This window comes from Canis lupus, chromosome 15 (assembly GCF_003254725.2).
Source record: "Canis lupus dingo isolate Sandy chromosome 15, ASM325472v2, whole genome shotgun sequence".
In the NCBI taxonomy this organism is placed as follows: Eukaryota; Metazoa; Chordata; class Mammalia; order Carnivora; family Canidae; genus Canis; species Canis lupus.
This window is the reverse complement of record NC_064257.1, coordinates 40,197,955-40,222,527: the sequence shown is the minus strand read 5'-3', so window position 1 is coordinate 40,222,527 and position 24,573 is coordinate 40,197,955. Positions and strand designations below refer to the sequence as shown.

The 24,573-nt window shown below is 36.4% G+C and overlaps 1 protein-coding gene across 1 annotated transcript in view; it reads left to right on the top strand.

The window, feature by feature from the left end:
• SLC5A8 (solute carrier family 5 member 8) overlaps positions 1 to 24,326 on the top strand; it is a 63,109-nt gene extending 38,783 nt beyond the window's left edge. Inside the window, exons 11-15 of the mRNA XM_025439267.3 lie at positions 5,003 to 5,089; positions 8,609 to 8,811; positions 16,297 to 16,400; positions 20,474 to 20,553; positions 20,811 to 24,326. Coding sequence (XP_025295052.1) covers positions 5,003 to 5,089; positions 8,609 to 8,811; positions 16,297 to 16,400; positions 20,474 to 20,553; positions 20,811 to 20,936 — 600 coding nt within the window. The 3' untranslated portion in view covers positions 20,937 to 24,326. The remainder of the gene's footprint in view (positions 1 to 5,002; positions 5,090 to 8,608; positions 8,812 to 16,296; positions 16,401 to 20,473; positions 20,554 to 20,810) is intronic.
• The last annotated feature ends 247 nt before the right edge of the window (positions 24,327 to 24,573 follow it).

The window sequence follows — 24,573 nt, the reverse complement described above, 5'->3', positions numbered from 1 at the left end:
TTGCCTCTTAGTATATAGCATTTTCAATTGTTGCTTTAAGTAATACATTATATAAACTTGATACAATCTACTTGTCATTTTACCAGTTTGAGTATAAGACCCATATCTCCCTTTATGTCTGTTTATCTAGTTTTTAATACAGTTGTCAAATATTTACATAAAATTTCAATTATATTAAAATGTTATCATTTTTGCTTCAACAATGAAATGTACCTTAGAAAATTCAAGAGGAGAAGGAAAGCCTATTATATTTAGCCATATCTTTGCTTATTATATTCTTTCTTCTTTCCTGATATTCCAAGGTTCTTCCTTTTTATCATTTGTTTTCTTTTAGAGAACATTCCTTAGCCACTCTTTTAGCATAGATATACTAATAAAAATTGTGTTCATTTCCCTTCATCTTAATATGTATTGATGTCCCCTTTATTCTCAAAAGATATTTTTGTGGGGTATAGGATTCTGAGTCCACAGTTCTTTTTATCCAGCACTTAAAAAATATGTGCTACTTTCTTTTGGCTTCAATTATTTCTTGAAAAATTTGCTGTCACTCTGGTTATTTTCTTTATTTTTATTTTTTTAAATTTATTTTTTATTGGTGTTCAATTTGCCAACATATAGAATAACACCCATTGCTCATCCCATAAAGTGCCCCCCTCAGTGCCTGTCACCCAGTCACCCCCACCCCCCGCCCACCTCCCCCTCCACCACCCCTAATTCGCTTCCCAGAGTGATTATTTTCCTCATATAGGCAAGGTGTCATTTTTCTCTGGCTACTTTCATTTTTTTTTATTTTTTTTTCTGGCTACTTTTAGAATTTTTTCTTTGTTACTAGTTTTCAGAAATTTATTTCAGTGTATCTTGTCATGTATTTCTTTGGGTTTATCCCATTTGGAGTTTGCTCAACTTTTGAACCTGTAGGTTTATGTCTCTTGTAAAATTTGGGAAGTTCATACATTATTTCTTTGAGTACTTTTTAGCTTTGCTCTGTCTTTTCTCCTCTAGGGCTCTGATGACATGGATGTTAGATTTTTTTGTTATACTTACACAGATCCTGGAAACTAATTTCATTTTTTAAAAGACTATGTTCTCTCTATTGTTCAGATTGGGTAATTTCTATTGGGTTACCTTCCAGTTTGCTAATTCTTTCCTCTGTCTCTTCCTTTCTTTGTTGAACCCATCTATTGAGATTTTTATTTTATTTAGTATTCTTCAGTTAAAAAAATTTCCATTTGATTCTTTATATATGCTGTTTTTGCTGAGACAGTCTATTTTTTTCTAAGATCTTCTGTTTTTTTTTTTTTTTTTTTCATTTATTTCTAGCATGTCCTAATTCCGGAAGCAGTCTTATTATGGCTGTCTTAAAATTTTGTCAAATAAGTCTGATATATCCATCACTTCTGTATTGGCATATATAAATGTCTTTTTTCATTCAGTTTAAGATCTTCCTAGTTCCTGCTCTAAAAAGGTGAATTTCAGTTGAAACCTGAACGTTTTCATATTATGTCATGGGACCCTAGATATTACTTACACCTTCTGTTTTAGTTTGCTTTCTCTGACACCACTTCAGCAGGGTAAGGGAAAATAATACTTTGTTACTGTCAGGTGGAGGTAGAAGCCCAGGTTCCCTATTTGGTCTCTATTAATACCCAGTAGAGTGACTTATTACTTCTCTGGGTGGAAGTAGTCTTCACTGACACCATGGTGAAGGTGATCTTGTCACTACTGGGCAATGTTGAAAGTCCTGATTCTCTGGTAGACCTCCTATGACCTTATCCCAGAAGGAATGGAAAGGGGTACTTTGTTATAGGCTTGTGGTGATGGAAACTAGGCTTCCTAGTTGGCCTTTTCTGATGTGTGTTAGGGGGAACACTTCATTCTATGATATTTGGCTGGAATTGTACAGTCATTTTCTAAAACTTTTCTGTCTTGTTTAGCTGCCCATTTTCTGATCTAGGTTTTGTGTCCCCCAACCTCCACACACCTGTTGTCATTTACCAGCTTCTTCAGCTCTAAGACTGGGATATATCAGGCAAAATAGATGCTCAGGGAACTCACCACTGTGTCATTCTTCATGTCCCAGAGGCCCTAGCCTGTCTGACCTTTTGTTATTCTCATGTTTGTTTTATATGTAATGTCCAGGATTTTTAGTTTTACAGCAGTATTCTTCTTCAGCATTTTCACTCTTTATGGTTTCAATTACCTATGGTCAATTGCAATCTGGAAGCAGGTGTTCCTCCTTCTGACTTGTCATCAGGTGGTCAACAGTAGCATAAACTGCATCATTTACCTCACTTCATTTCATCATGTAGGCCGTTAATCTCATATCATCACAAGAAGAGTGAATACAGTACAGTAAGTTATTTTGAGAGAGAGAGAGACCACAGTCATATAACTCACATTACAGTATATTATTATAATTATCCTATTTTATTATTAGTTATTGCTGTTAACCTCTTACCATGCCTAATTTATAAATTAAACTTTATCAAAGGTGTGTATATATATAGGAAAAAAATATAGTATATATAGTGTTCAGTACCATCTATGGTTTCAGGCATTCACTGGCGTTCTTAGAACAAATCACTTTCAGATAAGGTGGAGCAGACTACTGTATTAATAGGAAGAATAGGAAAAAAATATCTGCTTCATCTTTCCAGAAGTGGAAATACTTAATATTTTCCTGCCTAAGGTTTCCTTCTCTTTCTGTGGCATCTGCTAAATTTTTTGTTAGAGAACATTTTGTGTTGGAAAGCTCTTGCCTGCTTCTATGGAGGTGTTGGAACGTAGAGAACAAACTAATCTTTAGAATAGCCTCTTCTTTCTGAACCTTGCATGAATTACACTGTTTTTAGTGTCAAAACCTCAGCATAGACTTACCCACCCCTATCTGGGGTATTATTCAATTGTCTAAGTCTTATTTATTTTTCAAGTTTCAATATAAACATCCTTATACAAAAAGACCCTTTCTGTTCCCTGGATAAGTTTGAGTATCCCTCTTCTAAACATTCTCAAAGTACCTTGTGTTTCTCTTATTCTTATTTCCATGATCATACTTTATTGCAGTTATTTATATGATGTCTATTTTACTAAATAGTGTGTAATTCCATGAAGGTAAGAATTTTTTTGTCCAAAGTTGTATCAAATATCTGGTGTCTACTGCAGTGCTATGACATTTAACAAATTTGGATTGAATGTACTCATTTATGTATTTGCCCATAAACATCCACTTATCTGATTCACCCCAATTACTTCCTGGAACTTCTCTGGCCACATGACCACCTGGGCTCCCTCTCTGGGACTCCCGGACTTCCCCATCCAGAAAGTTGAAGGTCAAAACTAAGCAAAGCAGGTCCTCCAAACTCCTGCTTTAGATAGACCTAAGGCTTGGGTCCATTCTGATTGGTTATTGCTTATGGCATACCAGTTAGTAAAATAGTTTGATCTCATCCTGATTATATAAATTAATGAATGATGTCCAAAAGCTCCAAGCTTATCTAGCATATCTAAATGTGCTTTTTTCCATATTCTGCATTACTGCTTATAACTCTTATTGTGGTTGATTGGCCTTTTTTCATGTATCAGTTCTGGCCTGAGTATATACAGTGAGGTATTCTAGTACTGTCATCATAACCGCGGGCCAGTTCTTCCTTGCTTCATCTCTAACCAAGGTATTATTTCTTGAGACAGATCTTTTATGGGAGTATATTCCTTGTGCCTTCAAAACTGCCTCACAAGTCACACTGTCACGCCTGCTTCATGGGCCATGTGACTTATTTGACATTTTGTGGTGAAGTCTGTATTCCTTCCTACTGGGCTCTGGTTGGAGAGAAGTTGTGAAATGACTCCCCAGGATTATATTCCCAAAACATATCCTCCTCAAACACTAGCTCTTTGTCACCTGTATCCACACCCCATTCCCTAGTTCCACAAGGTAGGCTTTACATTTTTTTTTTTTTAACCAAGAACTGCCATCTATATCCTATAAAATTTTTCTTGACTTGGTATTTTTTCTGTTTTACTGATTCTGTTATTAAGCCTCTTTACTCTGTAGACAAACCAGTGTGTTCACTAATCCTTATTTTATGGTTCTATTCACTCTTAAAAATTAGCCATTGGCTTATTGGGAACTCACATCTCTTGGAATTTTCAGTTTTTGCATTTCTCCATTATTCTCATTGTAATTGTAACTTTTTTTCTACTAGCATGATTTTTGGCATCTATACATCAAAGCAAAGGTTGCAGTTAGCCAATTTGATTTTATTTTATTTTTTATTTTTTATTTTTAAAGATTTTATTTATTTATTCATGAGAGAGAGAGAGAGAGAGAGAGAGAGAGAGAGAGAGAGAGGCAGAGACACAGGCAGAGGGAGAAGCAGGCTCCATGCAGGGAGCCTGATGTGGGACTTGATCCCTGGGCCTCTGGATCACGCCCTGGGCCAAAGGCAGGCGCTAAACCACTGGGCCACCGGGGCTGCCCTAGCCAATTAGATTTTAAATCTTTTTTGACATGATTTGATCAATCTTATTTTTTTAAATGATCATAGTTTTCATTTTAATTCCATTCTTTGGGAATCAAGGATGGCTTTCGGTTTCATTGCCAGCTGTGTTCACTTACAAATACTTATCCACAGTCTTGTTTTGCAAACGATTTTGAAACTATCAAAGCACAAAGAAGTGATGTGATTGATTATTATCACTTGCAAGAACAGTTGGGAGAAGTAGTATCTCTCTTGGCTGATGAATTCAAATAGGTGTTCCCATTGTCTTGTGATTCTATCTCTTTGTATTCTTCTTCCTTTGTTGAGGATACCTGAATGAATAGATGAATAGCTGAGATTGGGAAGCAGAAGCATTTCAAGTTCTGATCACCTATTTGCCAATGACAAGGGCGCCATGATTTTCAGAGGGAGATTGACTACTTTAAATCCTCATTCTGATGAAATTATTTTGAAACACTTGGTATTTGAGATTGCTAGTTGCTGACTTTTTATTATTTTTGCAGGCAGCACTCAGCATATTTGGCATGGTTGGTGGACCACTTCTGGGCTTGTTTGCTTTGGGCATTTTGGTTCCCTTTGCCAACTCAATTGTAAGTATAAAGAATGAATGTTGTGTAAAGCTTCTTTCCCAACAATAGTAGTGTCTCCACAATTTTTTCTCAGTTGGAAAGTTATAGTTGCTCTGATATCTGTCATTAGTGATGTGATGACTTAAAATACTCATACTGACTTCACTGGGGTATAAAATAAAGTGCTATGCACTGGGACTCTGCATATATGAAGCCAAATAGACACTGCCAAATTATATATTTTATAAATATTGTATAGCTAAATCATATATTACAACATAATTATATAACTAACAAAAATATAGAATATATAACATAACTAAAGAATATATGTTATGGAACAATGTATATTGTATGTAATATGTATTATAACTATTATATAATATAACTAAAGGAGCAGCATTTATCTTTTTGCCCTTCTTGGAAAAATCACTAGGATTTATGTGATGAACATTTTTAAAATTTAAAAACAATTAATTAACATATAGTGCATTATTAGTTTCAGAGGTCACTAAACTCTGCCTCTGAAAATCACAAGGATTTAAAAAAAGGAGATCAGGGCAGCCTCCGTGGCTTAGCGGTTTAGCACTGCCTTCAGCCCAGGGCGTGATCCTGGAGACCTGGGATCAAGTCCCATGTCAGGCTCCCTGCGTGGAGCCTGCTTCTCCCTCTGCCTGTGTCTCTGCCTCTCCCTCTCTCTCTCTCTGTCTCTGTCTCTAATAAATAAATATAATCTAAAATAATAATAATAAATAAAGATAAATTTAAAAAGGAGATCAACAGGCTCAAACATGAAATATTTAAGGGCAATAGAGCTGAGGATACCTGTGAATAGCCAGAGTGCAGCAAAGAGAAGCAATAAGATAAACTCTTCACCACCTTGACCAGAGTGTTTATATTCCTGATATTTAAAGCTATGGTCCCAATATCATGGTCCCGGCCCCAGAGGTGTGATCATAATTGGGAATAAGTATCCAGAATGAGGTGATATCTCTTTTCCACATAGACACTTCTGTGCCTTTTTTAAAAAAGATTTTATTTATTCATTCACCAGAGACACACAGAGAGAGAGGCAGAGATACAGGCAGGAGGAGAAGCAGGCTCCACATAGGGAGCCTGATGTGGGACTCAATCCTAGGAATCCAGGATCATGCCCCCAGCCAAAAGCAGACGCTCAACCGTTGAGCCACTCAGTCATCCCACTTCTGTGCTTTGAAGTACTAAATTTTGTTTGGAATGAATGAAATTGAAGTTATTTCTATGAAAGCCAGGGGAAACTCCACTGAGTCAGTCCTGCTATAAGCTGAAGTTCAGGAAAAACTCATATGTGTGGTGGTTTCATACAGACATAGAATAACTTCAGAACTCTGATTTTACATTTGGAATTCCATTTTCTTCATGAGGCACTAGGGATTGGTAAGGTAGATACTAATAAAGGCTATTACTATTATTATTAATGGTATAATTCTTAAAGAAAATAATTCTCAGCAGATGGTGACGACACTTGTAGTAAGCATAGCATAATGTATAGAGATGCTGAATTACTGTGTTGTATCCTGAAACTAACATAACAATGTGTGTTGACTGTACTAAAAAATTTTTTTAAAGTAATTCTCAAAAAAAATTGTCAGTGAAATATCATATAAAAAGCTAGTTTGGTAGAAATGAATCACAATGAAAGAGAATAGTTTGAATTTACCTCAGAATGTTGAAGCTTTGATTAGACTCTTTGCATTATGAAATGCACAGTGCTTTGTTGAGTGTCTGAAACATTAGGAGAAACATTAGGACTTTTGGTTTTTGACATTTATAGCCACCATGGGTGGGTTGCCTCCAGAAAAGCTGCAGCAGACTAGGTCCCACATAATCTTTACTCAGGAGAAGTATGATACTATTCCCATCGTAGAAGGTACCCATTTTTACTATATCCATGTCTTTCATCAGCAGAATACCTACCCTTGCTTTGGAATGGACTTCCTGCCTCCCCCTCTCCCTCTATCCATCTCTCCCATCCTCTTCTTGTCCTTTTTTCTTTCCCTTCCTTTGCTTCTCCTTTCTCCCTCTTTCCCTCTCTTCCTCTCATTCATTCATTGAATATTTATGAACTAAGCACTGTCCTGGGAATAGAGAGCACTGAATATTTCTGCACTCGTGGGCTTTATGATTTTGTGGATCTTTGATCAAGCCATGGACAATACTGAGAATAAGCAAGTCTGGCCTGTCAACAGCTGGCCACACTACTATTCCAGCCTCATATTATTGCAAAAATTTATTGCATATCTGCTGTATGTCCAGCACTGTAGTTAAGTGCTTGGGTACCAAAACAAAACAAAATGTAATTCTGCTTTCAAGGTTCACAGCTTAATGAAAGAGCTCAAGTCTTTGTTCCTGACATAAATCCTCTGATCTTGTCATCAGCCTTCATTTTATCCCATCAACAGACCATTCTTTTTTCCTACCCTATGATTTTGCTTATGTTTCTCCCCTTACTTCATCTATTCCCCCCTGACCTCTCTATGGGGATCCCAAGGCACAAGCTGCCCTGACTTGTCTGGTCAGTATTCTTAAAGGAAGGGGGAGGGACACCTGGGTGGCTCAGCAGTTGAGTGTCTGCCTTTAGCTCAGGGTGTGACCCCGCAGTCCTGGGATCGAGTCCCACATCGGGCTCCCGGCATGGAGCCTGCTTTTCCTTCTGCCTGTGTCTCTGCCTCTCTCCCTCTGTGTCTCTCATGAATAAATGAATAAAATCTTTTTTTTAAAAAAAAGAAAGGGGGAAATTTTCACCACAGAAGAAGAAAGAGTCTTACCAGCTGAAGGTTTGCTTTTGTCCCCATCATTTGGAACCAGGGCTTAAGTCATTCAAGGTCTAACAGAACACATGGATACTGATGAAAAGCATAAATGAGGAACTCAGGTTTTCCAAAGATTGAGAAACCAAGTATCTTCCGAGAGGACATCTCTTCTTGTCTTTAGAAATACTTGGTGTGGTTGTACACACCAATCATTTGTGAAAACTGCTTCCTATTTTCCCCCTAATTATCCCGAAGCACAATTACAATCATGCATGTTGTTAAGTATGGGAATAAACTCTACATATGCTTTCCCCTTCATAGTCTCTTGTTGATTTGGCATACTATTTTTTCAGAGATTAAATAAAAATAAAGGGGGCAATTGACCTACTATCAACCATGTGATTGTTGTAGTTATTTGGGTGTGAAGAGAGGAGGAGGCTACAGCAGAGTGCTAGCTGTGGAAACAGAATAGACGGAATGAATTATGAGACTGACAAAACAAAAAGTAAGCAGGATAAGATAGGGATGTGGAAAGGGAATGGGGTTGTAGAGTGTCCAGGGCTCTGGGCTTAGGGATCAGTGGCCCATGCTGCCCTTTGCAAGAGGCAGGGACCTTGAGAAAAAGAAGGATTTTAGGAGAGAAGCCAGTAGATCTGGTTTAGGACCGTGTTGAGCTTAACTTTCTAATGTTAATTTCCATCTCAGAAAACTATATTATTTTTCTTTCAAAAACACTGTTGTTTTGCAGGGAGCACTTGCTGGTCTGATGGCTGGATTTGCTATTTCTTTGTGGGTTGGAATTGGAGCTCAACTTTATCCTCCACTGCCTGAGAGAACTATGCCATTAAGCCTTGAAACCTATGGCTGTAACAACACATACAATGCGACAAATTGGGTGACAACTACAGAAATGCCATTTACTAGTGCTTTTCAAGTACACAATGCTGAAAGGTATTGAATTAAGCTTTATAATGTCACATTTTAAAGAAATGCGTGTGACAGGTAGAGAACCCCAGTTGCTTTTTGTCTTGCTGCAGTGCTGTGATTTTCCCTAATTCTGAAATAGGTAGAGCCCTTGTGGCTTTCTGGCTGTAGTATTTTGTTCACAAACAGCAAAAATTGCTATATGTTCTTAATTTTGATAGATGCTTCTGCCTCACTTACAGAACTGAAGACTTGAATAGTGACAAAAAAATTCTGTTATGGGTAAATGCTACCAAATATCAGCTCTAGTTGAAAGCAAAATCATCTTTTTCAATTAAAAATGTTTTAAAATGAAAAGCAAAATTATAAAAGAAACTTTGCTTACATAGTTTTGAGGTATAGCCTTTATAGTCTAAAAGCTACAGTCATCTAAATATGTTAGATCATTGCCATTTGTTTAGGTTTAAAGATTCCAAATCTTTAGAGCACTGGCAATGAGTTGCAGTTGTGATCAACTCACTTGCTTGAGTTTTGTTTTTTTTTTTTTTTTAAACAGATTTTATTTATGTATTCATGAGAGACAGAGAGAGGCAGAGACATAAGCAAAGGGAGAAGCAGGTTCCCTGCAGGGAGCTCGATGTGGGACTTGATCCCAGGACCACGGGATCACGCCCTGAGCCTTAGGCAGATGCTGGGCCTCTGAGCCCAGCCACCCAGGCATCCTGACTTGCTAGAGTTTTCTGTATGCAGTGTACTTTTGGGCTTCTGGATCCTTATGTCATGTGATTTAATGAAATGATGTCTATCTGTTGGTAGGTGAGTGTTTTATAATATAGTGGACATAAGGGCAATACTTTAGTGGACAATTAAATGTCCAGCCTTAAAGCATAAACCCCTTGAAATATTCAAGGAATACAGAGATGAGGCTGCCACTCCCAAATTATTGCCTCCAGTTCCAGCTTTCCCAGAGTGAAACCATTAAAAACTCATTCCCTTTGGGTCAAGACATGGTGTCTCCCTCTTATACAGGATGCACTACTGAGAGAAGGAATGTGACTTACTATTAGTGATTCAGGTTCCAAGCAAAACTCAACTATGAGAATGCTTTTGCCAATGGAAGTTCAAGGCTGGTAAATGCTGCACAGGTAGAGAGAAAAGGTAGTTCCAGAGCTTGAGGCATATTTGGGGAGGTTTGACTAGGTGGGGTGCTTAATGTATTTCAGTGACAATTTGAAAGGTGGCAGTATGGCATAGATTTGGACTATGAATCAAAAGACCTGAGTTTTTCAGATGCTTTTGCTATTGTCTGGGGGAACTCAGAACAAGATAGTTGTCTGTATTTATTGTTTGTCCATTTAGATAACAACATCTGTCTTACCTTCCTCACAGAATTTTTGTATAGACCAAAGCAACAAATATTTATTGCCATGTATAACAGAAAATGAAACATGCAACAAAAGCACTTTGAAAAAAAAAGGGGGGGGGTGAGGGGCAAGGAAATGCCGGGAGCAGTTTCGACAAGCACCAAAGCACTAATATATGTGGGGGAGGGGGGATGTAGTTGTTAGAATTAGAAAGGGAGAAAAAAATAATTGAAGGTACATGGGAGGACATTCAGGATGTCCTTGTTTTATGATTTTGCTTAGCATTTATCCTGATTGTGTAAATATCTCTCTTAATTTAAGAGTCTGCAGCAAAACAGTTATTTGGATTTGGAAACAAATAAATTAGCTGAAGTTTAGTATATGACTGGTACCATAATAACTGGTTTTATATGTTAGCTTACTTATAAAATAACAGGTAATAAGCAAGAATGCCTAAGAATGAACTATCTACGCAGTTCTTGGCTGGCCATTTAGGTAGTATCCCAAGAAAGCCTTCCCCTCCTATTCACAGTGGCTCCTGTCTACTAGGAAGTTATAGTTTAGCTGGAAAGAGTGTGCTAATATACAGAAAACAATTCAGTAAGTACAGTAAGTATAAAACTAGCATACAGGAAATAGTAATAAATACTTGATAAATATTTGTTAAAATAATGCATAGACATGGAGTGATTAGCATCAAGACTTTGGAAAGGTAGTAGTACTTGAAAGATACAGAGGTTGTCTAGAAGCAGAGGGTCTGGAAAGTTACAGAGAAACACCAGAAGGGAAATTGGGCGGGAAAATAAACACTTAAACAATATCCTGTGTTAAGTGGTATTCATAGGCGGTCGAGAGAGCAGAGAGGGTTCAAGCCTAACCCTTCCTAATGGAGTCAAGGAAACCTTCTCAGAGGAGGACTATGTGAGCTGGGGTTAATCAGGTGAGCAAGGTTTGGTGGGAAGGACAGAAGGAAGTGGGTATCACACGACAGAGAAGCAGTGTATGCAAAGGCATGGAGGTCTAAAGCCAATCTGGCATCGTAGTCGATCCCACTCAGTTTGGTGTTGCTAGACTAAGGTGGGGAGTAAACGACACAGCTGAAGATGAAACAGAATACCCTATGGTTGCCTAGATTCTGTGTTTCCATAACCTAGATTCAGTATTTAGTCTTTGATGTCCCAGTGCTTGTATGTATTGATAGATCATTGTAGTTTTAACTTACATTTCCTTGATGACCAGTTATGGTCAATATCTTTTTAGATGTTTTTTTGGCCATTGCCATCTAGATATCAACTTCTGTGACTTGTCTGTTGAAATCTTTGATCCAGTTTTAAATGGATTCTTAGGTTTTTTTCTTATTTATTTAGGAGTTTTTGATATGTTCTAGATACAAGATATATTTTGAAATAATTTTCTCCTGCTTTGTGTGTTGCCTTTTTACTCTCTGAATTATACTTTTTGGTAATCAGAATTTCATTTTAATTAAGTTCAACTTAATTAAAGTCTTTTTTTCTTTTAAGTTTTTATTTAAATACTAGTTAGTTAACACATAGTGTAATATTAGTTTCAGGATTAGAATTGAGTGATTTATCATTTACATAGAACACCCAATGCTCGTTACAACAAGATACCCATCACTCATTTAACCCATCCCTCCATCCACTTCCCCTCCAGTACACCTCAGTTTGTTCTCTATAGTTAAGAATCTGTTTTATGGTTTGCCTCTCCTTTTTACCCTTTTTGTTCATCTGTTTTGTTTCTTAAATTCCACATATAAGTGAAATCATAAGGTATTTGTCTTTCTCTGGCTGACTTACTTTGCTTAACATAATACAATCTAGCACCATCCACATTGTTGCAAATGACAAGATATTCATTTTCACGGTTAAGTAATATTCCATTGTATATATGTACCACATCTTTATTCATTCATCAGTCAATGGACTTTTGAGCTCTTTCCATAATTTGGCTATTGTTGATAATACTGCTATAAACATTGGGGCTCATGTATCTCTTCAAATCAGTATTTTTGTATCCTTTGGTAAATACCTAGTAGTGCAATTGCAGGATCATAGGGTAGTTCTGTGTTTAACTTTTTGAGGAACCTCCATACTGTTTTCCAGATTGGCTGCACCAACTTGCATTCCCACCAACAGTGTAAGAGGGTTTCCCTTTTTCCAAATCCTCATCAATATGTGTTGTTTGTTGTGCTGTTCATTTTAGTCATTCTGACAGGTGTGAGTTGATATACTATTGTAGTTTTGATTTGTATTTCCCTGATGATGAGTGATGTTGAGCATCTTTTTGTGTCTTCCAGCCATCTGGATGTCTTCTTTGGAGAAATTTCTATTCATGTCTTCTGTCAATTTCTTTTTTTTTAATTTATTTTTTTTAATTTATTTTTTATTGGTGTTCAATTTACCAACATACAGAATAACCCCCAGTGCCCGTCACCCATTCACTCCCACCCCCCACCTCCTCCCCTTCTACCACCCCTAGTTCGTTTCCCAGAGTTAGCAGTCTTTACGTTCTGTCTCCCTTTCTGATATTTCCCACACATTTCTTCTCCCTTCCCTTATATTCCCTTTCACTATTATTTATATTCCCCAAATGAATGAGAACATATAATGTTTGTCCTTCTCTGACTGACTTACTTCACTCAGCATAATACCTTCCAGTTCCATCCATGTTGAAGCAAATGGTGGGTATTTGTCATTTCTAATAGCTGAGTAATATTCCATTGTATACATAAACCACATCTTCTTTATCCACTCATCTTTCGATGGACACCGAGGCTCCTTCCACAGTTTGGCTATTGTGGACATTGCTGCTAGAAACATCAGGGTGCAGGTGTCCCTGCATTTCATTGCATCTGTATCTTTGGGGTAAATCCCCAGCAGTGCAATTGCTGGGTCATAGGGCAGGTCTATTTTTAACTCTTTGAGGAACCTCCACACAGTTTTCCAGAGTGGCTGCACCAGTTCACATTCCCACCAACAGTGTAAGAGGGTTCCCTTTTCTCCGCATCCTCTCCAACATTTGTGGTTTCCTGCCTTGTTAATTTTCCCCATTCTCACTAGTGTGAGGTGGTATCTCATTGTGGTTTTGATTTGTATTTCCCTGATGGCAAGTGATGCAGAGCATTTTCTCATGTGCATGTTGGCCATGTCTATGTCTTCCTCTGTGAGATTTCTCTTCATGTCTTTTGCCCATTTCATGATTGGATTGTTTGTTTCTTTGGTGTTGAGTTTAATAAGTTCTTTATAGATCTTGGAAACTAGCCCTTTATCTGATAGGTCATTTGCAAATATCTTCTCCCATTCTGTAGGTTGTCTTTTAGTTTTGTTGACTGTATCCTCTGCTGTGCAAAAGCTTCTTATCTTGATGAAGTCCCAATAGTTCATTTTTGCTTTTGTTTCTTTTGCCTTCGTGGATGTATCTTGCAAGAAGTTACTGTGGCCGAGTTCAAAAAGGGTGTTGCCTGTGTTCTTCTCTAGGATTTTGATGGAATCTTGTCTCACATTTAGATCTTTCATCCATTTTGAGTTTATCTTTGTGTATGGTGCAAGAGAGTAGTCTAGTTTCATTCTTCTGCATGTGGATGTCCAATTTTCCCAGCATCATTTATTGAAGAGACTGTCTTTCTTCCAAGGGATAGTCTTTCCTCCTTTATCGAATATTAGTTGACCATAAAGTTCAGGGTCCACTTCTGGGTTCTCTATTCTGTTCCATTGATCTATGTGTCTGTTTTTGTGCCAGTACCACACTGTCTTGATGACCACAGCTTTGTAGTACAACCTGAAATCTGGCATTGTAATGCTATCTCTATCAAAATACCATGGACTTTCTTCAGAGAGTTAGAACAAATTATTTTAAGATTTGTGTGGAATCAGAAAAGACCCCAAATAGCCAGGGGAATTTTAAAAAAGAAAACCATATCTGGGGGCATCACAATGCCAGATTTCTGTCGATTTCTTAATTGGATTATTTGTTCTTTGGGTATTGAATTTGATGAGTTTTGTATAGATGTTGGATACTAGCCTTTGGATACTAGCCTTTGGATACTAGCCTTGCATACAGATCCTCCTCTTGGATCTGGTATGTCATTTGCAAATATCTTCTCCCATTCTGTTGGTTGCCTTTTGGTTTTGTTGACTGCTTCATTTGCTGTGCAGAAGCTTTTTATCTTGATGAAATTTCAATAGTTCATTTTTTTGCTTTTGTCTCCCTTGCCTCTGAAGATATGTCTAGCAAGAAGTTGCTATGGCCAAGGTTGAAGAGATTGCTGTCTGTGTTCTTCTCTAGGATTTTGATGGATTCCTGTCTTACACTGAGGCCTTTCATCCATTTTGAGTTTATCTTTGTGAGTGGTACAAGAGAATGGTTCAGTTTCATTCTTCTGCATGTGACTGTCCAGTTTTCCCAGCAGCATTTATGGAAGATACTGTCTTTTTTCCATTGGATATTCTTTCCAGCTTTGTCGAAGATTAGTTGACCATAGAGTTGAGGCTCTAATTCTGGGTTCTCTATTGTGTTCCATTGATCTATGTGTCTGTTTTGTGCCAGTACCACACTGTCTTGATGATTGCAGCTTTGTAATGGAGCTTGAAGCCTGGGATTGTGATGCCACCAGCTTTGGTTTTCTTTTTCAACATTCCTTTTTTTTTTTTTTTTTTTTTCTTTTTCAACATTCTTCTGGTTATTGGGGCCTTTTCTGGTTCCATAAAAATTTTAGGATTATTTGTTTTAGCTCTTTGAAAAATGTCAATGATATTTTGATATGGGTTGCATTGAATGTATAAATTGCCCTGGGTAGCATGGACACTTTAACAATATTTATTCTTCCAATCCATGAACATAGAATGTTTTTCCATTTCTTTGTTTTCCTCGATTTCTTTCATAAGTGTTCCATAGTTTTCAGAGTACAGATCCTTTGCCTTTCTGCTTAGGTTTATTTGTAGGTATGTTATGGATTTTGGTGCAATTGTAAATGGGATCCATTCCTTAATTTCTTTTTCTTCTGTCTTGTTGTTAGTGTATAGAAATGTAACTGATTTCTGTGCATTGATTTTATATCCTGCCACATCGCTGAACTGTTGTATGAGTTCTAGCAATTTTGGGGTGGAGTCTTTTGGGTTTTCCGCATAAAATATCATGTCATCTGTGAAAGGAAAGAAAACCTGCAAACTCATTCTATGAGGTCAGCATAATCTTGATCCCCAAACCAAAGACCCCACCAAAAAAGAGAATTATAGACCAATATTCCTGATGAACATGGATGCTAAAATTCTCACCAAGGTACTAGCCAATGGGATCCAACAGTGCAAAATAGATTCTTCAGAACAACCAAGTGGGATTTATTCCTGGGCTGTAAAGGTGGCTCAACATTCGCAAATCAATCAGCATGATGCATCACATTAATAAAAGAAAGGACAAGAACACATTATTCTCTTCATTGATGCACAGAAAACATTTGACAAAATTCAGCATCCTTTCTTGATCGAAACTCTTCACAGTGTAGGGGAAAAGGGAACATACCTCAATATCATAAAGCCTTCTATGAAAAGCCCACAGTAAATGTCATTCTCAATGGGGAAAAACTGAAAGCTTTTCCCCTAAGGTCAGGAGCATGACAGAGATGCCCACGCTCACCACTGTTCTTCAAACGTCACTTCTTCACAAAGGCTTTCTTTGACCACACATTAGAGTGTAGTTCCTTTTTTCCACTCTGTTTCACATTACCTTGTTTTATGTTCCTTATAGCACTTTCCACCAGTGGAAATAATTATATTTATTAGTTTACTTGTTTGTTATATTTCTTTCTCCATGAGAATGCAAACTTTATGAGGGCAGGAGCCTTATAAACCTTTTTTTGTAGTAGACTTTCCAATGACAAGAACAGTGCCTGGGACATAAAGCAGAGTTGAATGAATACACATGGACATTTAGTATTATAGTATATGGTCAAGGTTAAGTCAAGATTTTAATTCTTTATCCAATAAGATAAAGTTAGAACAGCAGATTATGACATTAAAAACATTGTTAAATATTTTATTTTGACTTTGCCATGCATGACGATTATTGAGACTGCTGTAGTTGCTAGTAGCATCACATGAAATCTTACAGGTATGCTTTTGTTCTATTTTAGGACCCCACTGATGGATAACTGGTATTCTTTATCATATCTATACTTCAGTACTGTTGGAACTTTGGTAACGATGTTCATGGGAATGCTAATTAGTTTACCAACAGGTAACTTTCTAAATATTACTATTGTTGTATTTACCTCTTTTTAAAAAAGATTTTATTTATTTATTCATGAGAGACACACAGAGAGAGGCAAGACACAGGCAGAGGGAGAAGTAGGCTCCATGCAGGGAACCCGATATGGACTTGATCCCTGGACTCTGGGATCACACCTGAGCCAAAGGCAGATGCTTAACTGCTGAGCCACCCCAGGCATCCCTGTATTTACCTCTATATTGGTTTTTATTATTTTTTAAATAAATTTATTTTTTATTGGTGTTCAATTTGACAACGTACAGAATAACACCCAGTGCTCATCCCGTCAAGTGCCCACCTCAGTGCCCGTCACCCAGTCACCCCCTCCCCCCGCCCACCTCCCCATCCACCACCCCTAGTTCGTTTCCCAGAGTTAGGAGTCTTTCACGTTCTGTCTCCCTTTCTGATCCTTTCTGATATTTCCCACTCATTTTTTCTCCTTTCCCCTTTATTCCCTTTCACTATTTTTTATATTACCCAAATGAATGAGACCATATAATGTTTGTCCTTCTCAGATTGACTTATTTCACTCAGCATAATACCCTCCAGTTCCATCCATGTCGAAGCAAATGGTGGGTATTTGTCGTTTCTAATGGCTGAGCAATATTCCATCTCTTTTATAGTATTTATGTTATTGCTCTATAGTCCTTTTAACAACTAGTTTACTTATTCCATTTTCCTCATGGAGATCTGAGTGCCTGTATTTGATTTGAAAGCAGAAGATTCTATCTGAACCTTTGTTCTGCTATTTACTAGCTGCATAAACTTAGGGAAGTCCATATAGCTACTCTGAGGCTCAGCGCTCTTATATGGTAAGTGAGGATGATGGTGATTGACTTGCCTATCTCACAGGTTGCTGTAAGATAAAAATAAAATGCTTGACAAAAATCATACATAGGTATCACAGTGCTAGGGATTTTACATGTGTTATTACAACAGTCCTGTGTCATGGTCTTTTCATTGTCCTAGGCTGACGTTTTAGACTGTAATGAAGTATACACATGTAAGGAATGATAATTACAGTCCTTACATCTAAACATAGGGTGAGGCTTTTTTTTTTCACATGTCCATAAACTTTAAAAACATTATTTAAAAAAAACAGACTGCTACTACACATAGTATTCATTGCTCTCTGGGATTGCTATAGAACTTTTATCCTGGGACTTCATTTTGTCCCCATTCTGTGAATTCCCTTGGTCTCCCTCCTGTGTTGGATTCTCTGCTGCCTATATCCCATTATTCTTAATTCTTGTTTATCCCCTTAATTGAACGGAGCACATCCGTTAGTGTGTCCTTGAGAAAGGGTAGACAAGAGGTTTTGAAGATGTGGTGTCCCCAGAAAAAAAAGATGTCTTTAATTCTCCCTTCTCCTCGATTGATCATTTGTTCAAGTAGAGAATCCTAAAAAAATAACTTTCTTGTTTCTGAGAGGATGTCTTAATTTCCTCTGAGCTCATTATGTTGTTATTGAGAATGCCAGGGGCATGCTACCTGCTGGCCCTTTGCATGTGATCCGTTTCACAATGACTGCTTTGCCCTAAGCCCTTGTGAGGGTCTTTTTGATCTGAAGACCCATGTCCTTCAGTTTGAGGACGTTCTTCTATATTATTTCTTTTGTAATTTCCCCTGATTTTCTGTTTTCTCTTTCTGGAAACTCTTAGTCCAATGTTTGAGTCTCAGACAGTTATCCTAATTTTCTTTTCTTTTCTCTCCTATCTTCCATCACTGTGTCTTTAGGTCTACCACATGGGATACTTTTCCAATTTCTTTTCCAATAATTCTCAAAGGAGCGCTCTGATCCAGTTTTAAGAATAGTCTGTAAGGAAAGGAGGGCAGGTAGGAAGCTATTGCAGTAATCCAGGTGAGCAATCATGGTGGCTCAAGCTCAAAGCAGGGTAGTAGTGGAGAGCTGGTGAGAAGTACTGGGCTCCTTGATTTCCTACATCCCCTCACCCCAGTACATTCATGGCAATCAGAGTGGGGGAAGCAGCCCCACTGCCCTCTTCATCAAATGTGCAATAACTGGTCAGAAATCCTATATATTGTCCTAGAATGTCTAATATCTTTGCTTTATGCTACAAAAAAGCTACCAACACTGTACCATTTGATAGAATTCTTTTTTTTAAAAGATTTTATTTATTTATTCATGAGAGACACAAAGAAAGAGGCAGAAACATAGGAAGAGGGAGAAGCAGGCTCTCTGTAGGGATCCCAATGTGAGACTCAACCACAGGACCCTGTGATCACAACCTAAGGTGAAAGCATAAGCTCAACCACTGAGCCACCCAGGTGTCCCCCACTTGATGGAATCCTATCAGTCATTGTTTTGTGGCTCCTAAAAAGCACTGCCTTTCAAACTTGTGTGATACTTATATTTATAATTAATAAATTATATTAATAATTGGTAATATTCATATAAGCATATCAACAATTATATTAATTATAATTATCATATATTACAATACATAATTATACATTTATAATAAAGTTTGTAGCTATTTATTACCTCTCAAACAGTTGTTTTAAACTATTCTTTCTTTTCAAAAAGGGCTTTACCTTTCTTCATAAATAAAATTATCAACACAATAGATTTATTCCTTTCTCTGTTTTCACATATTTTAAGACAGATTTTAAACTTCTTGTACAAATAACCCAATTATTCAGATCAGGAATACACCTAAACAATCTCCTTGTACTATTTGACCTTAGACTGTTACTCCACTCATTCATTTTTTTTTTTTTTTTTCCTTTAGGACACTGGGGTATCAGAGCATTCCCTTTGAGCACTCCCTTTTTCTTAAAAATTTTTTTCTGATGATCATATACAATCATATCTTTTGTTTTATAAAGTAATGCTTCATCTAGGTGAACAGGCATCCAGTGATAAAAAACAATTCAACTTTATTAATTTCACAAGTGACTTATTCTCACTTCACAGCAGTAGCGAGCACCTTGGGGGAAAAAATCTAGAAACATGAAATCCTAACTCTCCTTGGAATATAAATAGGAATACTAGGACTCAGTAAGAATTCAGGCCGTATAGATTTGGTTGGCATTTCATTTTCACCTAACCATGTACTGTGCACCGTGAGTGAGTCTGTCTCCTCATCCGTAAAGTGGAATAAATAATGCCCTAAGTAGACCCTGAGCTCTGACTGCAGTAATTGTTTTACTCATCTACAGGACCTAATAGAGTCTCTAGCCCATGGTAGGCACTCCACAGTGTTGAATGAATTAATTTAAAATTGATCCTGTCTCCAGAACACCAGAGGTTCCCATAATTAAAAGCCTAATTTTGTACTGAAGTGGTGTTCACAAATGTTAGAGGGCACGAAGAATACTTTGGAAATTTGGTAAAAATCAGGATTCAGTGGCCCCACCTCAGAGTTTCTGACAGTTTCTCCAGGTTGGAGTCCAGGAATCTGCATTTAAAGTACATCTGCTGAATGATTTGTACAAAAGTAGTTTGAAAACCATACAGTTTTAAAAAGCTTTATTTTTGATGTACAAATAAAATACCAAAACAAAGAATAATGTTAGGGAAGAGGAGTTGAATCAAACACCAATGATCATATTGATTTTTATTTAATTTATTCAATAATTCATAATTTCCTGCATTTCTTTATGCACATGTACGTTCATAGCCATCCAACTGGGGGAAAGGTACCACCTCTGTCTGAAGTAGACAAATGGCTTGATATTTCATTGGTGGATCATAGAGGATGTTTTTAAATAAGTTTCCCAACAGTTATGGGGCTCTTGGGTTAAGCACCATGTAAAGTAGGTGGCTTGCATTTAAGAGCCAACTCGTTCATCCTTAAACACTAGACTTATTTATCACAGTGAGCGGCTTGCAGAATCTGAGACTGAGAGAAGGGAAACAGTGAGCCAAGTCTTCAGCACTACGTAAAAGATTTTCTTTCTCTGTGTGTTTTATGAGTGCATAGAGTTGAACTTGCACAAGTTGGATGCTTGTATGATGGGCCATCACTGGGTGGTTAGGATATCTTTTTAACAATGAAAATAATGTAAATGTTTTTCAGGAGGAAGAAAACAAAACTTAGATCGCAGATTCCTACTAACCAAAGAGGACTTTTTATCCAATTTTGACATTTTTAAGAAGGTAAGTTGGCTTTCTTTCTCCTTAAATTAGTAAGACTGTGCTTTTATCACCAGGATAGAAGACTAGTTAGTCGTCAGATTCTCTTTTGAACTCTGATGGACAAGGAAGGAGCTTGCCTTATTCTTTGATGGTCTATTTCTGTTGTATCTCCCGTCTTCGATAGATTACAAAGCTGATTTAGAGAAGGAAAAGCAGTAACAATAATTTAGAATTGAATAGTGCCTTTTTCTAATCACTATGTTAACATTTTCTTTTAGAAGAAGCATATTTTAAGCTATAAATCTCACCCAGTAGAAGATGGTGGAACTGATAATCCTGCCTTCAACCATATTGAATTGAACTACACAGATCAAAGTGACAAGATCAGTGGGACTCATTTGTGACGTGCTGGTGACCTAGGTGATCTTAAACATTGATTTAGTTACATATGTTTTCTAAGATAATTGGATCAGGTTTAGATTTCTTTTTGAGGGGAGGGTTCTATTATGAGTAAAGTTTTGGTGGGAGGCTTTTGGGGAGTAAAATTTTGTTAAAGCAAAGTGCTGACTCTTCACTTACTATACTCATTAACTGTTGCTACTCTGGAGTTGAGTTTCAGCATCAGCATTTTCCTCTATTTCTCTCTTTTTTTTAAATGAAGCTGTAGTTTTAAAAGTTATGACCACATATATGCTGAAGGATTAATACACACATATACACACATACTTGATGGTCAAAAGACTATTCTTAAATTTGGGCATTATTGGAAATATTTTCCATGCATTTGATGCTAGCATATAAATTTCAGGTTTTGCCAAAATCAGAAGTAATACTGAAAAGAGCTTTTCTCCTTCTATGAGATACTCTATTTTTAGGAAACAATGAGGTGACAGATTTACATTGTCTAGATCTTTGCTTCTCATTGATTCATATCAGCCCTATCAGGGAGGATAGTAACCTTGGAACCAATTCTGGCTCAGGAGGGTGGTAGTCAAGAAGCATCCTGTTTGGGGCAGAACATGGGTCCCATGATGAATGTCTTTTTGGTGCTATGTATCCATTCTTGTGCCTTTTCACTAATTATCTGGAGCTCCTGGCTCACTGGCTGCTTATATTGCCTTACGCTCTGGTTCTTACACACAATCCTAGTTTCTCAGGTTGTGTTGTACACTTTACTCTGCTTGCCTTCCTATTTCCCTATTTACTCTATTGCCTTGGGTTTGTCTTGAGATGCCCCATGTGAATCATGCTACCCCAGACCTTGGTTCACTAAATTCCAGACTATAAATTAGAAACTCCTATGAGCCTGATATTAACAAAAGTACTTTCAACAGAGGTATTTAAGAATTTGGTGACCAAAGAACATTTATGTGATTCAGATGGTTAAATTCTGTGGAATTACATGATTATGTTGAATGATATTAATTTGCATGTCATCTAATTTGCAGTCAATTGATTTTAAAGGTACATAAGCTTAGGAGTCTTAAATTATGTGTATTCACCCATTTAAAGAGCTAAATTACATGGGCAAACACTACTGTTTTTTTAATGTTCTGGAATTATTAACCGTATGCTGTGTTCCATGCTTTAAAATTTCAAGTAGCAATCTCAAAGCTTGTTTTGTTAATTTTGCTGCATTTTTAACTAAAAGTTTGGTCACAGGCTTTTATCAATATTTCTTTTCTACAGTTGCCACATCTATTGTTTAGAAATGTGTTTCTTTTGTTTGTTTGTTTTACAATGTTTTAAAATAACGTGAGAAACATTTAGGCACATTAAAAATATTTTAGAATTAAATACTTTTTTGCTTATTTTCTCATATTTAGGAAAGTATGTTCTGTACATTTATAGGTTGCCAATTGAAAACATTAAGAAATCAAAGAAATAAAGTAGTGTTTATCTAAAGCAAAGAGATTTATATAACATTTAAATTAATGATGTGTTCAGATATTTCATATGTGTATAAATGTTATTTTTTAATCAACATATTTGTAAGCATACATCAAACTTTGTAAATCTTTCTACAATTTTTTAATGGGTAGGAAGATATAATCTTATTTGTTTTATGCAAGTGTGATTTGAACTCACTATTTACTAAGTGTAAGCACACGTCTGTAGAATGCTTCAATTTTGGAAATCAAAGTCCAGTTATTTAAATAATTCTTTTGTTTATCTAACTGCCGAGGGATATACAGTATGTTCGTAATGAGAGATCTGAGACTTCCATTCTTATTCACTTTTTTAAACAAAATATATCTTGTAACTTTGGGAACTGTTGGTATTTTTACCTTTATAAACACATAAGGGTGTCAGACCAAATTCTTAAGAAATAAAAGTACTGTTATTAATTATGAAATATAATTTATCTTATGTGAATCTTTGGGTAAAATCAAACAATGTAAAATGCTACCATATCATAATGTAAATGAATCATCTAATGTTCTTAATTATTTCTGAATCACAACAATCCCAACAGGAAGGAAAAGGAACATAACTAGTCTGTTTTCGTCATTGACAAATTGTATGACCTTGAATTTATCCTTAATCTCCTCTACTGATGGAATTTAAGACCAAATACTTAACTACCTTACAGAAATAATGTGAGTATAAAAGATCAGATAGCACTTTATTAGTTCAAATAATGTCACTTAACATTTTAATATGAATGGAAATCAAAATTTGAGTCAAGCTCACCTGCCAGTTTAAAAAAAAGACAAACTGTTCATAATTTGCAGTGTAATGATGTGGAGATAGTTCCTTCTCTAAAAAAATATGTGCCACAGAAATATTGAACTAGATTTAGGAATTAGCAAGATTATTCAGAGAGAATGAAACTTTAAGAAAGCTACAGACCAATTATATTCACTCAATAGAGAAATGAAAATTTTATATGCAGGATTTAAAATGGTATAAATGTATATGCATCTATTTGATTGCTTATGCATTAATGAACGTTTGGAAATATGTGAATACAGTTTTGGTTGTCACAGCTGGTGATGAGGTGCTACTGGCATCTAGGGATAGAATTCAGGGACGCTATCAAACATCCTATGACACATAGGCTAGCCCCTCTCCACAGCAAAAAATGCTCCTGCCTTGAATATCAGATTGTTGAGTTTAAGAAATCCTGTTTTAGAGGCTAAGGTTGCAATTGCAATTTTCCCTAAGTCACACATGTTGGTTTTGTTCCTTTAGGGAAATCACCTTGACTCTTCTATCTGATTATTCTCATCTACAGATTAGGATTAAGGTGTCACTGGCATATACCATGTTATGAAACAAAAAAATGACCATATATATTTTTCATAGCATTTTGAAAATATTAAGGAATATAAAATTGTAATTATGAAAACAACTCTTAAGAAAGTTTCATTTTGCAACATGATTTCCAACATTAATACATATTAAGATGAAGGAAATATTAAATATAGGAATATGAAGATTTCATAATTTTGTTTTATTTATGAAAACCTCAGAAATTGTAGTTAATTTGTTAACCACTCAGTGTCTGTCCATGATGTAGACTCAAGGGAGGGATGGACTTGAGATGAGGAATTAACTCTGTGTCAATTCCTGTAGAAAATTCTTAGTTTTTTCCAAGAATAGTTGATGATATAGAATCAACTGAGCGCACACACAGTACTGAAAATTCAGTACCCAGTTTAGCTATTGTAAAATTTACTTTTATATTTATGTGCCCATTGTGAAAAATCCTGAGGGAATTGAACTTAAGATGTAAAACATGTTTGCATGTCTGGCTTTTCAACTTGCTGATTAAACTCTCTACAAATGTCTTTGTTGTTGTCTTTTCTTGGGGAAGAAAATGTCAGATTGAATATAATTAAATTTATCAGCTTTTACAGAGAGTTATTTCCACTTTACCACATAAAGGACTCTTTATACTACATACATATTATAATATAAAAGTGTAAGCAAATAAACATGCAGGACTTTTTGTCACTGAAGAATATTTTATGCTTTAAGTTATTAACACTATTTGAAAATAAAAAGTAAGGTCTTCAAGAGTGAAAATTTCTTAGC